The sequence below is a fragment of the Cydia strobilella genome, chromosome 1, assembly GCF_947568885.1.
Source record: "Cydia strobilella chromosome 1, ilCydStro3.1, whole genome shotgun sequence".
Taxonomy (NCBI): Eukaryota; Metazoa; Arthropoda; class Insecta; order Lepidoptera; family Tortricidae; genus Cydia; species Cydia strobilella.
The window spans coordinates 17,640,011-17,657,094 of record NC_086041.1 but is presented as its reverse complement, the minus strand read 5'-3'; the positions used below and the strand labels follow the sequence as shown (position 1 = coordinate 17,657,094).

The window sequence follows — 17,084 nt, the reverse complement described above, 5'->3', positions numbered from 1 at the left end:
AAACGCATTTAACTGATTTGCAAGACCGAAGTGATCCCATAAGTGTTCCGTTTGTCAATACAAAGTTTTGCACGGAACACTAAAAATTTTATAAATACATAATACGCATAAGTAAACAATTAATGTATCCATCTCAAAGGCACTTTATTTGTCAAAAAAGAAATTTGGTATTTTGCTTTCAGGGACCAGTTTCATTCAATGGGGCAGACAGGATTGGCACTTCTGCGTTCTATCAAATACAAGGTAGGAAGCGTGTAATATTTTTAAAATGTACCATGAAAAGTATAGACTGGGACAACAGAAAAAACGCTATTGATCAGACGTATTTTTACAAGCTTTTATTTAACTTGCCCTATTAGTAGTAGGTATGTAAGTTTGTTTTCATCACACTTGCGCAGTAAGCGTGCTATTTCACGTAAATGCAACGGGAGCTAAAGTTAATTTTACTCCCACGGGAGTTATAGCTTCTTTTTAATTATCTCATTAACTCATACCAAATACCTATGTAACTCCGTATAAGATGAATAGTCTAAGGAAAAAACGTGTCTCGGAAATCAAGAAAATTTGATTCTCGCACAGATGGCGCTACCACCAATACCACTTTGGTCTATTCTCGGCTAGATGGCGGTGACGGTTTCATTTGTTATTTAACAATTTTAACACATATCAGTGAAAGAACATGGGTCTAAATCATATATAAACAATAAATACAAATAAAAATTGTTTTGTGTTTAAAAATATTTCATTTGATTAATTTAATAGCTGTTTAATATATTTTTACACAATTTTCAATCGTGGCTGAATGCCAGACGGGTCCGTGCCTTCGATGCCTAACCAGTAAAAAAATACAATATGGCGGTGAAATGTCTGAAATGACACCGTATTTAAAAATTATTTCGCTTAAAATTTAGTTTTTTATTTGCAAGTGTGATGAAAAACATTGTGTCTAACGGGGGTAAAAATATTGCAAACTCGAGTCTTTAATTCACATTGCACAATGTTGTGGGTCAAATCTTGGTAGCTAAATTTGACCCACTTCCCGATTTCCAATTGAGCTGAAAATTGCATAGGTACAATCGGGGACATTCGCAGTGAACCACCTTAAGGGTAATAACTGATTTGCAAGACCGAAGTGATCCCATAAGTGTTCCGTTTGTCAAAACAAAGTTTTGCACAGAACACTAAAAATGTAGGTGTTGGAAAAAAAACCAGCCAAGTCGGACTCGCGCACGAAGGGCTCCGTACCATTACGCATAAAACGGCAAAAAAATCACGTTTGTTGTATTGGAGCCCCACGGAGCAGTGAGAATTTTTAGGAACAAAAATAAGAAAAAATGTTTAATGGTGCATTTAAGACCTATGTTCGTGATTATTTTTTCGATCGAGCCAAAGTTGTTTCGAATCGATGAAGTTAGTATATATATGAGGAAGGCATTAAGATTGCTATTCATATTTGGCAGCCGTGTTATGATCTAAAAAAGTGGTGCGATTTTTCAAAAACTGCTGGCTGAACCTAATGCACCATGTTTTCATCTTGTTATGATACGACCTTGACGGTCGCTTACACTGATTGGTGCATGATAAATGCAATAAGAGACTTATTAGGCATCTCGCTCGCACTTATTGGTGATTGTGAGACAGTGAATAGTGTTAAGGTCGTATCATAAAAAACTCAAAACTTTAACAAAATTTTAAATAACTACCGACCGACCATGCTATTTTTGGCAACTTTGTCTCCCTTATTGTAATGGATAAAATCGAATGTAACATAGGTGGACGCCCAAAGACCGTAGCACTGTACACGCAAGGCCGGGCGATGGCGTGCGCGGAGTGCGCGCGCGCGGCGTGGGGCGGCGGTGTGCCGGCCGCGCGCCGCGTGCTCGTGCTGCGCGTCGAGTCTGTGTGGGCGCCGGCGCGCCTCGCCGTCGCAGCGCTCGCCACTGCCGGGGTTGCGCTCTCCACGGCGTTCCTAGCGTTCAATCTGCACTACAGCAAGCGGAGGTTGGCCTAAGTTTAATTATAAAGGCAAGGGCGAATTATTGCTAAATTAGCTTGATTCAATACAATTATCAGTGACGAAGATGCAGTCTAGAATTGCAAAAATCTACGCGTAAGTACTTATGAAAAATAGAAAAACAATCCTGAAACCACACCCCAAGATGTGCACTGTGCGCCATAATGGCGCGCGAAAATAATTTTGCAAATCTGAGCTGAGCATATTGTTGTAGGTACACTGAAGAAATGGTCCACAAACTACACAAATAAAGCATGCACTTTCAATTTTTCCAGATCAATAAAGCTTTCGTCGCCTCGTCTAAATAACATGACGCTAATTGGCTGCGTGTTGGTGTACACCGCGGTCGCTCTACTCGCCGTTGACAACTCTAACCTGCCGCCCTACGTGTCTTTCTCCGCCATGTGCATTGTAAGTTAACATTACTCGACATGCTCAAACCAGTCATGTCCAAATGATTGCTATGAAAAAAGAATGTATCTATTAGCGCTTGAGGCGTGTCACGTTTCACAGCACCTTTTCTACCTTGTGAGCTTCACTAGATATATCGAGCTGATTTTACTTAAAATTTTCTTCAATTTTGCTCTACTTTTTCTGTCTGTACTAGTTAATAAAGTCACACTGCAGAAAATGACTACCTACTTATATTGTTTTCAGGGTAGAGTATACATCTTATCAGCGGGTTTTTCCCTCGCTTTCGGCTCCATGTTCGCAAAAACCTACAGGGTGCACAGGATATTTGTCAGGTAAGACAGTTTTTAACCGACTTCAAGATTTCAAAAGGAGGAGGTTCTCAATTCGGTTGTTTTTTTTTAAATGTTTGTTACTCCAAAACTCCGTCATTTCTGGGCCGCTTTTGAAAATTCTTTTTTTTTATTGTAAGTATATACATACAGATTAGTCCCGTTTTTGTCAAACCGCAGTTCTGATGATGGGGTCCATGAGGAATCAAGGGAACTCCTCAAATGTTAAAGGCATACATATAGTGATATTAGTATTTTCATCAACAAATCAAACACCCGGGTATGTCCTTAAACTACGTCCAAAAGAGAGGTATGGGCACTGTGAATGACATCTTGCTTTGTGTGGTAGGGCACAGGACAGCGGATGTCACTCCAGATCTAGAGCAGAGCCCAACTAGGGAGGTAGCTTACAGAAAACCGCAGCCAAATAACACTAGACCCTACTAATAGTGTTGTGTTCCTGCCGGTGAGTAAGGTTGCCAGAGCTCGAGGGAGGGTGGGTGGGTGTTAGGGTCGGCAACGGGCATGTAACTCCTCTGGAGTTGCAGGCGTACATAGGCTACGGAGACTGCTTAACATCAGGCGGGCCGTATGCTTGTTTGCCACCGACGTAGTATAAAAAAAAAACTTACATTTAAAAAAGTGACATTTGATGAAGTGGAACTGCTGATGATGATCAGAACGGAACTCTTCAATGACGCCTAGTTCACGTTTGGCGATTTGTCCTCTTCGTTATGTTTGTTAAGCACGTTAGGTTTTCAAGAAACATTTTTGTTAAGCTCGAGTTCTGATGATGGGGTCCATGAGGAATCGAGGGAACTCCTTAAATGTGAAAGGCATATAATGTAGTGATTTTTGTATTTTTATCAACAAATTCAGCATTTCCATTTAAAAAAGTGACATTTGATGAAGTGGAACTGCTGATGATGATCAGAATGGAACTCTTTAATGACGCATAGTTTAAGTTTGGCGATTTGTACTCTTCTTTATGTTTGTTAAGCAACTTAAGTTTTCAAGACACATTTTTGTCAAGCTCGAGTTCTGATGATGGGACCCATATGTGAAAGGCATACATATAGTGATTTTTGTATTTTCATCAACAAATCCAGCATTTACATTTAAAAAAGTGACGTTTGATGAAGTGGAACTGCTGATGATGATCAGAATGGAACTCTTCAATGACGCATAGTTTACGTTTGGCGATTTGTTCTCTTCGTCTGGACATGGACCCCAACTCGGACCCGGACGCAGACCGATCTCGGCCCGGACTTGAACCCGGACCCCGACTCGGACCCGGACCCGGACCGAACTCTGACCCAAACTTGGTCCCGGACAGCCGGACACGAACCCGGACTCTGATCCGGACCAAGACCCGGACCCGGAAATGCTACTAGAAAAGTGGGTTAGGTGGGTGCATGGGTTTTAACTGCGATTCTCACAGAACAGAACTGCTATCAGAAAAGTAGGTTAGGTTAGAACTGTGACCCTTACAGAAACGAAATGCTATCAGAAAAGTGGGTTAGGTTAGGTTAGAACTGCGAGACCCTGGGAGACAATAAAAGCGGCACTCAAATATCACAACGTGCCCTATTATCTGCAAAAAACAGTGGCGGATTACTTTGCCGGGTGCGTTGTGGTATTCCCAACTAAGGATGGCTGGGGGAGGCGGGAGATGGCGTGCGGTGTTCCACAGGGCTCGGTGCTGGGCCCGCTCCTGTGGAACATCGGTTACGACTGGGTCCTACGCGGGACCACTCTACGGGGGGTCAGCATTACCTGCTACGCTGATGACACCCTCGTCTCGGCCTGCGGCAGGACCTACAGGGAGGCCGCCTATATAGCCACAGCAGGGGTTGCACACGTGGTGCACAGGATTCGGGCGCTAGGTCTGGAGGTCGCACTGCACAAATCCGAGGTTCTGGTCTTCCACGGGCCTCGGAACAAACCACCGGTGGGAGCCCAAATTACCGTGGGAGGAATTTCCATCGCCGTCGGATCGACGATGAAGTACCTAGGACTCGTTCTCGACAGTAGATGGAAGTTCGAGGAACATTTCAAGCGTTTGGCTCCGAAATTGCTTTCTGCAGCCGGAGCGCTTGGGCGGATCCTCCCAAATCTGGGCGGACCAGGAGGAGCCTCCAGGCGGCTCTATATGAGCGTGGTGTGCTCAATGGCGCTTTACGGGGCACCAATATGGGCGGGCACCCTGGGAACTCGAAGTGCGTCCCTATTGCGTCGGCCGCAGCGGGCCATAGCTCTCAGGGTGGCCAGAGCGTATCGCGATAACTCGCACGCAGCAGCCGGCCTGCTAGCCGGAAGCCCGCCTCTTCCGAACTGAACCTTGAAGCCAAGGTTCAGTCCGCGGTCTATTGGCGGGTGCTGGCAGCAAGGAGGGAGGAAAACTGGCCCGCCCCTCAAGAAGTTCGCAAGTGGCGGGAAGAAGCACGAGAAGTGCTATATGAAAAATGGTCGGAGCGTCTGGAGATCCCGGGAGCTAGCCGGGACCTGGTGGCCGCTGTTCGACCCGTTCTGAAAGAATGGGTCGAACGCAAGCACGGTGCACCCTCCTTCCACCTCACACAGCTCCTAAAGGGGCACGGCTGCTTCGGCTGGTACCTGTGTGAGAGGGTGGGAAGAGAGCCGACGACAGCGTGCCACCACTGTGATGGAGGAGCCGTGGACACGGCTCAGCACACGCGCGAGGTATGCCCTGCATGGGCAGAGCCTCGCGCTGCGCTGTGCGCGGCTGTGGGAGGAGACCTCTCACTGCCGGCGCTAATACGCCGCATGATCAGCAGTGAGGAGGCATGGGCGGCAGTGGCTTCCTTTAGCGTCACTGTTCTAACGCAAAAGGAAGCGGCAGAGCGATCGCGCGAGGACGACGCGAACTCGCTCCCTCAGCGCCGAAGGAGACCAGGTAGGCGGCGAAGAGCCTTCGCATCAAGGATAATGCCGCCTTAACGGGACCCAGCGGGTGATGGGTCGGGAGTTCCATCACCCGCATGAACAGGTTCGAGCTGGAAGGCCCTCGAGTGTTCCGAGGAGCCTTCAACGAAGTAAGCTGCTAGAGCGGCCGCAAAGAATGGGTTCGCAAGAGCAACGCCGACGGGGTATCGGAGGTCTACAACCGAGTTCCCGAAACCTCGTCTACAAAGCGCGCGGCGGAACACCCCAGGGGGTTTAGTCCGTGGGAGTCGGACATACCCACTAGGCTTCTCCCGGGCCAGTGGGATCCATAAAGGATTCCCCCTGGGTCATCAAAAAAAAAAAAAAAGGTTAGAACTGCGACGTAACGTAACGTGCGACGTAACGTAAACGTTATCATCATCACCATCATCATGTCAGCCGATAGACGTCCACTGCTGGACATAGGCCTCCCCCAAGGCTCGCCACTCCAACCGATCCTGTGCCGCTCGCAACCACCGAATTCCCGCGACCTTCACCAGGTTGTCGCTCCATCCCACAGAAACGTAATGCTACTAGAAAAGTGGGTGGTTTTACCTCCTTTTCTACATAATTAGGCAAAAGATGCTGTCTTTTTCATTTCATTGTCTGGAATCTAATAGTGCACCATCAACAATAAGTAAACTTTCAGCGGCATCTCCGATTGAAGTCGGTTTTTTTTTCTTAAAAATTATTTCCTAAGATGTTTCAGTTGCGTATATACATTGTCTCATCATGGCTAAACCGCTTGTAAAAAAAAGCACTTAGACATTTTATTGTAACATTGTAGCAACCGAAGCGGCGTGTGCAAGACGAAGCTCCTGCAAGACACTCCACTGATCTCGCTGGTGTGTGCTCTACTGCTGCTGGACGGCCTGCTGGTTACATTGTGGGCCGCGCTGGACCCCATGCAGCGCCAGCTCAAGAACCTCACGCAGGAGATCAGCGCCGACGACCGCAGCGTCGTCTACCAGCCACAGGTAATTCCCCGATAAACTCAAGACCACACACATGATCAGCTCGAATTACTTTACGAAGAATCTGAGTAGACACTTCCATAGTCTGTTAATCAACAAGAATATTTTCATTTTTATAATAATAATTATGTTAGCCAACAATAACCATACAAGATTGTATGATTATTGACATTAAATTATAAACTTGTTTTTAAATTTCAGATAGAAGTGTGCAAATCTCAAAACACGGCTGGCTGGTTATGCGCGCTTTACGCATATAAAGGACTCCTACTATTAGTGGGCGTATACATGGCCTGGGAAACTAGAAACGTTAAAATATCAGCCCTTAACGACTCCAAGTACATCGGCATCAGCGTCTACTCCGTTGTCATCACCAGTACGAGTGTAGTCGTCATTGGAACGATCATTTCTGAGAGAGCTACGTTAGCCTTTATAACGATTACAAGCCTCATTCTTATAACAACGACGTCAACTTTGTGTCTGCTGTTCTTGCCGAAGATTGTAGCAATAAGGAGTAGTAAAAGTAAGTTGCTTTTGCTATAGGCAGGTCGCGAACTAGCCCCGTTTTATGAAATGACCAAATCTGCGAATCCTGAACCTGATAAAGAGCCATCAAATAAATTAATTTATAAAAGAAGTACCTAATAGAACCTATCATACTCGTATTAATGTCACACCGTAATGAAACACCGTAATGCCAACATCTTCCCACGTTTCCAGCTGAAGACGACCCCGTAATTGAGAGCTTGGGGCTAAGGTTGGAGTGTAAGACGCGGCGCTTTGTCACCGACGAAACGCAAGAGCTGCACTTTCGTATTGAGATTCAGAACAAGGTACGGTATTCGCCACGTTTTAGCTACAATATGGAACATGAATCTAACCTGTAACTTAACAAAAACTAAAACATTACGTACTTTTCCACTGAAATTCAGAAAAACAGTAGCTTAGAGAAACTGGTTATTTTTAGAAAACGAGGGGTGAATATAGTAGATAAGTATGTGCTGTATCAGACAGTAGTAAATAATAGTGTTAACATAAATACAGGGCACATACAATTGGATCTGCCTATGATAGCGATTAGGCATGTCCAACTTTACGTTTCAAAGTTATGGATATTAGTTTTCACACGCTCATAGCTAAAGTAGTATATGCACGTCGTCAATCTTATATATTTACTGTAGCCTTTTGGTTCTATGATTACGGTGTGAAGCGCCCTTTAATAATAGAACAATTAATTGCGTTTAAGGTGTACAAGCGCGAAGTGGCCGCGCTGGACAAAGAGATTGGTCGCCTGGAACGGCTACTAGCAGAGCCAATTGAATCCGCCACCAGCTCCAACGCTTCCATTGCACTTCACAAACGGGTAAGTATATTACAGAAACATGGCATGCAAGCCATTATACTATTTTTGCAATTGCATTAGGTACCCGCTGCCCCTACGCAGAGGATGATTCTACCTACATTGTTTCAGACCGAATTAAACACCGTAGAAGAAGAAGACCGTTGTCGTTCAGATCCAGGAAAGAGGACACCGAGCATCACTGGCGGCTTGCCCATGCTATTACTGTCTGTGTTACCGCCAGTCATCCCTCGCGCCAGCTGGCCCTCCGCCGAGCACTGCCGGGGAAGAAACTCCGTCAGCTTCAGCTCACAACCTAAACTAAATTATCGCAAATCTCAACCAGCAATAGACCTATACAGCCTTTGCTTAAACAAACGAGAAGAACATCACGGTTTTCTCAGCAGAATAAGAAGCTTTTTCGGAGGCAGCAGTAGACCGACCAGCAGAAAAGCCTCAACCATGTCTATCGCCGACCCTACGGGACAGAGCATTGCCGCTGCTCTAAAGATGCATGTAGGCATGATCGCTGGATTAGTTCCAGGAAACAGAAAACATTCAATGGTCTTATCCTGCAACACTTTAAATGTACCTTCCTACCCTGAGTTAAAACTAAGACGGGAATCTTATGCCAAAAGTGGTCCAATTATTCGTATAACAGACGATGAGCCTTCCTGCTCCAAGTATGAACGACCTCCTCAGAAATACATTGCAGAACCAGAGACGAAAGTTAATTTTGTATTACCAACTATCCACAAAAGTCCAATGTCTCACGAGAACTCTTGTGAAAAAATAAAAGGGTCACCAAGATTTCCACATAGAATCTCACCTGCTGCGTCTAGTTTAACTACTTTGAGCGGGAGGAAAACCAGCGCTGATAGCGTCTTTAGCATAACAGGAAGGACCTTTGACGAGCAAAGACGGTATAGCCATCAGAATGTGACCAACCAGGAGCCTAAAGGCAAAGCCGTGCTAGAGAGCAGGTGGAAGTCAACGGAGGACGCAAGACCGGGTCCCTCGTCAAGGGATTAGATGTAAATTGTGCCAAAATTGTGCCAATTAAACATTATGTTTTTTCTACTTATAGCAGGAATGGTATGTAAAATTAATAATATTTAAATATTTTTCAGTGGCAATGTTAAAAGACACTGCAGTGAAAATATTCTTGTCGTGGAAGTTTTAAAACATAAGTATTTTTGACCTGCTCAAAACATCATTTCATTTTCATTAAATATTGCATAATATAGGGTGCATTGGGGTAATTACGATAGAAATTTTGACGAGTTGAGTTAACAACAGCATTTCAGTAAAAAAATATTTTTTTTTAAATTGTACTGCCTATATTTTCGTATCTCTTGAACATTGATGAATCAGACTTATGATTTGTGGACATTACATACAAAAATACACTGTTGTTTCTTTTTTATGCATATTTATTTTCATGTCTCACTTTTTTGGACATTTGGGGGAAATACGAAATATGCCCGGGTAATTCCGAAATAGTTGAAAAGTAGATCTTACTACTCATAGACTGATGGTTTATATTTATTTTTCATTTGTAATTGCCCCTTACTTATAATATTGTAAACTTTGTTAATAGTTTCGCTTTTACGGTCATTTCGGATTGGTTACTTCGGATTTATCCCTGTAAATTGCCAAACAATTCTTTTGATAGAATATTGCAAGAAAATATGAACCTCACATATTTAAATCAACATTAAGAAAACTAAAATACTTGTAGCTTCAAAACATACCTCCAATAACCTGCAAAGACAAAAACCAATCAACTTAAATAATAGTCCAATAGAACAGGTAAAATCGTTTAAATATTAAGGCAGCATAATTACTAGTGATTCCAGATGTACACAAGATATTACTACTAGAATAGCGATGGCTAAAAAAGCTTTTAACACAAAGAAGTGCCTATTGAAAGCCCGGATATCAGACAATATACGCAAAAGGCTTATAAAAGTGTACATCTGGAGTATTGCACTGTACGGAAGCGAAACGTGGACAATGAGGCAACGTGATAGGAAGAGGCTGGAGGCTTTTCAGATGTGGTGCTGGCGTCGAATGGCAAAGATCAGTTGGACTGAAAAAAAAATTCCAATGCACCCTACTAATGATTTAAATGTATTATATAATTGTGGATATAATTGACAAAGGAATATTAACACCAAATAGTAGATTAGAATTGTGTTTTAAGTAGTTAGTTTGCGTTCCTGTAGGTATTATAGGCCTATATATCAGTATTTTATTAGACTAGATTGGCCTTATTTTTTTATATTCCGTGTAGGAATCAGGAATTGCAGAATACGTACAAAACGTATACGTATACGTATCGATAGATAATTATTTAATGCTGACATTAAATGGCTAGTTTTATATACAATAATATTTAACGTAGACTTTAATATCTAATGATTCTCTTAGATATTAATAATATCTTCCATGGGAAAAACCCCATACATTCACACAGTCTATCTAGTTTTACTTAATATAGTATGAATTATCTCAGATGATTTGTTCGGGCTCGGGCCCTAATCTGTTAAACCTGGCCCTTGTTTCTTTTAAGAGCGGTCTTCAGCACGTGCCAAAGCAACCGTGTCATTAAATAAGCAACTATCGTGGCATTAAGGTTCAATTTTATGTGACAGCTCAGAGAACAATCAGAATGGTATTTTCTTTGGAGATAACAAAACGTGTTATATCCGAATGGGCTGTTTCATGAATTTGAACCATATAAATAGAATGGTGAATTTGCTTTTTAAACGGGCTTATTCCCGTTACTTATGTCGGGGCTATTAGCAGTGAGCATTGTAACCACTGCATAAAGGAAACAATACCTTTTGTTTAACAGATTAGGGCCCGAGCCCGAAAAAATCATCTGAGATAATTCATGCTATCTATAGTAATATGTATTGTGGCAATCTGTGTTACTAATATAATGAACTTAGAATTTTATTACTACCTACTGTAAAAATGATTTTGTAATTGATGTAAGTAGAATATTGATTAGTTAAGTCAAAATATTTTGTAATTTACTTATTTAAAAATGAAATGATAAGCAATATAATAGTAATGTAAGAAACCTTAGGGGTGAGAACATATCATAAAGCACAGCATACCTCCATAAGTATCTGTAAATCAGTAGGGAACAACGGGCTACAGTGGATTACCTTTTTTATTGTAAGAGATGTTTGAATTGTATCATTTTCTTATATAAGCCAAGAAAATGTCTAACACATAATCTCATGATTCATGAACAAGAGTAATAAAAGTGGAGCAAAATCCACTGTAACTGATGTGTGGGTAACAAGTTGATATTATACCCGTACTATTAAACGAATGAGAGAGAACATCTGCATTTATTGGGGCGTTAACCTGTTAAGTTTATGATATATATATATATATATATGGAAAACTTTGAACTGATGTATTCTATCATGATTTTTTTTATCTTATTTTTACATAAGTACTTACAGGGTACATTTTGAATGACAGGCATTCATTGACTTATGTCTGAAATAAATGTTTTTGTTTTCTTTTTTTTTTACTTCCCTCTTCGCATTCAGACTTACATAGGTACATTAGTGTTTTGCTTCCACTTTGAAGACTGTTTTACTTAAGCTTTTTTATTTGTTTAATAGCAGCGTTTTACCTGAAATAAAACGCATATTAAAATACTTACCTCACTGGAAGCTTTATAATTGAGAGAGCATATCTGTTTCCGTCGAATTATCACCAGTCTAGTGCTTTATTTGACTCTTGTTTCCGGCAACAGTGGCGACACCTGGCGGACCGCGCCATTTTTACACCAGGTAAAAGATGTCAGGTGAACTGTTTGTCATTGGCTCAATTTCACCAGGCAGAAATTAAATGAAAGCTTCCAGTGAGGTAAGTATTTTAATATGCGTTTTATTTCAGGTAAAACGCTGCTATTAAATTACTTGACCGTCACTGGAAGCTTTATAATTGAGACCTGTTTGTTATCGCCTGGTGTCGCCCCTTATTAGATTAATTCTAATGTATTATAGCGCCAATGTGATTGATTAGTATCTGAATTTATGATGACTGAAATATATGATACTGAAATATCGATTTCAATTATTTTATTCTTTGAACAGATAATTTTACACTTAGTAGTCCAAATGTAATGATTTATAGTTATTTCTTATTATAATTTATTTATGTACTTATTTTAATTGTACAATCTTGCCTGAACGATCAGGTACAATGATTGCAACCAGGCACAGTGCCTAAGAAATCAAATTTACTTTACTATTACTATATTATATAAATCAATGATCGTAATACCTATACAGGATTAAACAATTGTGTGACATTTTTAGAAGAATTACTTGTTCTTGCTACCTGTCTCCTGTAAAATCGCTGGAAATGTGTTAGCTGATTGCCAGTTTCCACGAGCCATAACGTCATCAAGGGAATGATTTTCCCACCAACTTTTTGAAGCTGCAGCTGATCTAATACTACCTTGGGCAGCTGCTATGTTCGCTTCTTTAAACAAAGTTTTTATCTAATTAGCAATGATGGTCCGTGAGGCTGGCTGCGGCCGATTCTTGACACTTGTCGTGAACAAATTAAATGATTTATTTAGCAGCATTACGTCTGTCATTTACAAGTGATATGGTTCTTTCTATCCAAAAAAGGGAGATTTAGCATACTATTACTCGTATTTGCTAATAGTTTCTAACCTGACTGCCTGTAATTACTAGAGTCTATTTTTGAGCCAAACTGTGGCCAAAAAAGGATACATTTATCTGATCGTATACAGTTGTCATGGTCAATTGTAAGCAAGGTTAAATTATGTATGCGCCTACCAGAGCAAAGAAGTAGTAAAGTGGCAGTATGACGCATTATTTTTAGTCGTTTTAGGACACGTTAAGGAAATCGACTTAAGAATATGTTTTATCAGAACATGTGAACTCAAACAACTTGATGTTTCAGTGTTACACAATGTAGAAACGACTGACTTGTGTAAAAGTATGGTATTATACTGATAATTTATTTATTTGATGTAAATCCGATAAAAATTGTGCTAGTTTATATATATATATTTGTACATGCCAAAGAAATCCAACGTTGCTCAAGCTTTTTTGTAAGTTTTTTTAAGCATTGATAATTGATCTGAGCTCCATCACTAGCGCCTCAGAGTATATTTATACAGAGTATACTTCCAAACCTCGAGAATCATTTCCTCGACTTAAGGAGGTGGTAACCCTGTCGACGTGTCGATGAAATTGAGATTCTTCCGCAGGTGTCTCAGAGTAAGCGGCCTTGCTAGCGCTCGGGCTTTGAGATCTGCCCACCAGAACATTTTTTCCCTAGCAAGGCATCATTACCAGCAATATCCCGGTCAATTGGTTCAAGTGAGCGAGGACTATGGGCATCAGAAAAGGTGGTGGGAATACCCACGCGAGTGGATAGTTCCACGGAATACTGAATGCGTGGTACATCGCTTGAGGGTCTTTCAGGTCTCGGGATACATAATATTGTGTACCATGTGGGCTGTTGCCGAGGCGAATAGATCCACCACCGGTATTTCCCACTTCGCAAAAACTGTATCCACGCAAGCCGGTAGTAAGTGCCATTCCGGTGGTAGGTGACGACGCGATAATTGATCGGCTTGAAAATTGTACTTCCCCGGTAGATAATATATTTTAAAGTGTATTTGATTTTGATCTAGAAGATCTAAAGTCCGATGGGTTATGTTTACCAGGGCTAATGATTTCGATCCCCCTTCTTTCATTAGACGGGTTACGGCCGTCCTGTTGTCGCATTGTATAGGCATCAAACTGTGATGCAACAGGTGAGCGTAACCTTGAAGAACATGAAGGATCGCTAACATTTCTTTCTGATTGCAATGAAGGTTCCGAAGCTCCCGAAAGAGCTAGGTCGTTCAACTGCGACCCGGACATCGGTTTTAGAAAATTGGTGGGGAGGGTGATGTAGAGTTATTGACGCCTGGCAACTTTATACCCACCAATTTAATCGCTCGACACACTTTGCGGTATTAGGAACGATGTGTTCGATGGGTCTGGCAGGGTGAAATTTACTTACCATCGAGACTTATGAGGGTTCGAATAAAGATTTTGACATGATCTAGTAGTATGGCATTTTGATGGGCAATCAGAAAATCGTCTAGGTAAACTACAATTCTGACATTTCATTGTTGCCGCAAGGTCTGAGCTACCCAATTTGTCAGTATTGACAACGTTTTTGTCAAATTTGTCAGTATAGAAAATACACTTGGCGTACGTGCGTGAAACGTGAGACTTGTACGTGAAAGTATATTATGATTATTATGGCATATACCTGCACACCCCGTCATTTGGTTGAGGAAGTCGGGTATCCGATGCATGTTTATGTGGTGAAACGGTTCGACCAGTATATAAACCGTTTAGCGCTTTCAAGTTGAAAATTGGTCGAGCTGATCCGTCCGATTTTGGCACAAGGAAAAGAGGAGAAATGAAGCTTGGTGACGGTTAGTGCTACACTTAGAATGCCTTGAGCCTTCATTTTGGGCACGGAGCATCATTGACGTCATTAACTATATCTTGACGATCGGTCTGCAGTGGGTAGTGACCCTGTCTATGAAGCCGATGGTCCCGGGTTCGAATACCGGCAAGGGTATTTATTTGTATGATGAACACAGATATTTGTTCCTGAGAATCCTGAATCATGGGTGTTTTCTATGTATATAAGTATGTATATTTTTATATATGTATATATATCGTCGCCTAGTACTTATAGTACAAACTTTGCTTTGTTTGGTGCTAGGTCAATCTGTGTAAGATTGTCCCCAAATATTTATTTATTTATATATCTCACCACTAACCTCTGACAGGATTGACTCGTTATCAGGGAAAGCAATTTTTGAGGCAACGTTTGTTTCTAAAACAATTATTATCTTGGCAAAGAGAGTTGACATTGCCAGCTGCAATATGCTTGCGAAGCTCACCCATTTACTGATCACTATCCATTTCTTAAAATAGCAATGCAAATAAATAAATATTAATTCTAGTGCACAATTGAAGAAATTTTCTTTTGACACAGGAGTGTGATGAAAGGGGCCTGATTTTAAATTGGCATACACCAGAAGTGGTTTTGCAAAGAATGGTATGCGATACCCTCGTATTAACTTTAATGCAATAGCAAATGAGACAATGGGAGCACCAGAAATACTGGTGCTCCCATTTTCTTCCACTGTATGAGGAAGTGCGCTACCGGCCTACTTGAAACGGTTCCGAGTCATGGTTTCTGCCGTTTCTGGTTGCCTTTGTAACCTCTACTGGAATTTCCTCATCCTCTAGTACTTACCTCCACGACCGGGCCGCGAGCCTCGATTTTGAAACTACGCTCTTCCACTTGTGTGGTAAGCAAGGTGGTTTTTTGAAGGTTGACCCAAGGGTAATTTGGTTGTTGACAATTTTGGCAATGACATACACCCCGCGAGGGTGCGTCGGTACAGGTTTGCATATGCGTATTTTGCGAGGAAAAGTACCCTGAGCTCGCATTGCACTGAATTCCACGCGATGGAATTGTAGGTTTTTGTATGCCTTGCCCCCGCGAGGGGCGGCTGTTAGGCTGATTTGCCTTGGTAATATCTACCCGCGAGGGTGCGTCGGTACAGGTTTGCATATGCGTATTTTGCGAGAAAAAGTACCCTAAGCTCGCATTGCACTGAATTCCACGCGATGGAATTGTAGGTTTTTGTATGCCTTGCCCCCGCGAGGGGCGGCTGTTAGGCTGATTTGCCTTGGTAATATCATTATGTTTAAGAGGCCAAACATGTTTCAAACTCCTCCTGCCTTTTCAAGAGGTGATGTAAAAGAATCAGCATCAAAAATGTTAGTTGTGGAAGGGGGGATTTTGTTTACTAATGCCTTGACAAGTGGCTCTTTAATTTGGCTTGTAATGGCCTCTCTGCGTATTTCAATAGCTTCGGCGCGGTAACCACAAACTAATTGCAGAAGATCAGAGGAAATCTTTTGTAAATCGAGCTCATCAACTAGTATTTATTCATAAGAAAAATTTCATACTTTTAGCCCACGATAAAAGACTACGAAATCTATCTTGAATCGCCTGTTTGTTTCCAGGTCTATGAAACCTGGAGTATGATTGTAAAATTTTTGTATATCAGAGTATCTACCCTCAGACCATGCTGCGCTTCCCAAGCGTTGAACGTCAAGAAGCATTTTTAGATAAAATACTGGTCTTAGGGACCGAAGGTTCCTTTATCTTATCTTATCTTATAGTTTCGGGGGCCCTTTCGGATACACTTCGACCCATAGGGATCTTTTGTGCAGTTACCCCCTAGAAAAGATCCGTCCGCTACTCAAGAGCCTTCCCCACCATCTCCATATGCCGGATGATGGACCTTATGGGTAGCTTTTTGAATTCCTTTGGTACCAGGTAGCCTGTTCCAAAGTCCTTCATTCTTTGTCTGGCGAGGGCGTGACATTCACACATAAGGTGTTCTATTGTCTCTTCCTCTTCGCCACACATACGACAATCGGTGTTGTCAGCGTGCCCCATCTTGGCCAGGATTCCCTTGACCCCGTAATGGCCAGTAAACACCCCCGTTATTATTTGGAGTTGCCGTTTGCTAAGTTTCCAAAGCTTTTTGCTCCAACCAGAGTCTACCCCTTGTATAAAGAGCTTTGAGTGCTTTAGACCCGTCACACTGTCCCATTCTTCCTGGTGTTTGGTCTTAGTAAGGTCTTTGATAGCCGTTGTGATGGTTCCCTGTGAGAGCCCCACGAATGGTTCCGGACCTATAAGGTTGTTTGCAGATCCGGCTCTGGCAAGTTCATCTGCATTTTCATTGCCCATGAATCCCTCGTGCCCTGGGATCCACACCAGTTGCACTTTGTTTTGCCTTCCAAGCTTGTTCAGAGCTTGGATGCCATTGTATACCAGTCTAGAGTCCACTCTAGGCGCCTTAAGCGCTTTGAGTGCAGCTTGGCTGTCGCTGAGAATATAGATATTCTTCCCTTGGGTTTGCCTAACTATATTCTCATGTGCACAGGCAATTATAGCGTATG

At 42.1% G+C, this 17,084-nt stretch overlaps 1 protein-coding gene across 1 annotated transcript in view; it reads left to right on the top strand.

Annotated features, from left to right (window-relative positions):
* LOC134748947 (gamma-aminobutyric acid type B receptor subunit 2) overlaps positions 1–9,114 on the top strand; it is a 320,538-nt gene extending 311,424 nt beyond the window's left edge. Inside the window, exons 11-19 of the mRNA XM_063687384.1 lie at positions 183–254; positions 1,787–2,001; positions 2,290–2,425; positions 2,672–2,760; positions 6,491–6,680; positions 6,879–7,200; positions 7,398–7,510; positions 7,924–8,040; positions 8,149–9,114. Of these exons, the coding sequence (XP_063543454.1) occupies positions 183–254; positions 1,787–2,001; positions 2,290–2,425; positions 2,672–2,760; positions 6,491–6,680; positions 6,879–7,200; positions 7,398–7,510; positions 7,924–8,040; positions 8,149–9,048 (2,154 nt within the window). The 3' untranslated portion in view covers positions 9,049–9,114. The remainder of the gene's footprint in view (positions 1–182; positions 255–1,786; positions 2,002–2,289; positions 2,426–2,671; positions 2,761–6,490; positions 6,681–6,878; positions 7,201–7,397; positions 7,511–7,923; positions 8,041–8,148) is intronic.
* Positions 9,115–17,084: the final 7,970 nt, after the last annotated feature.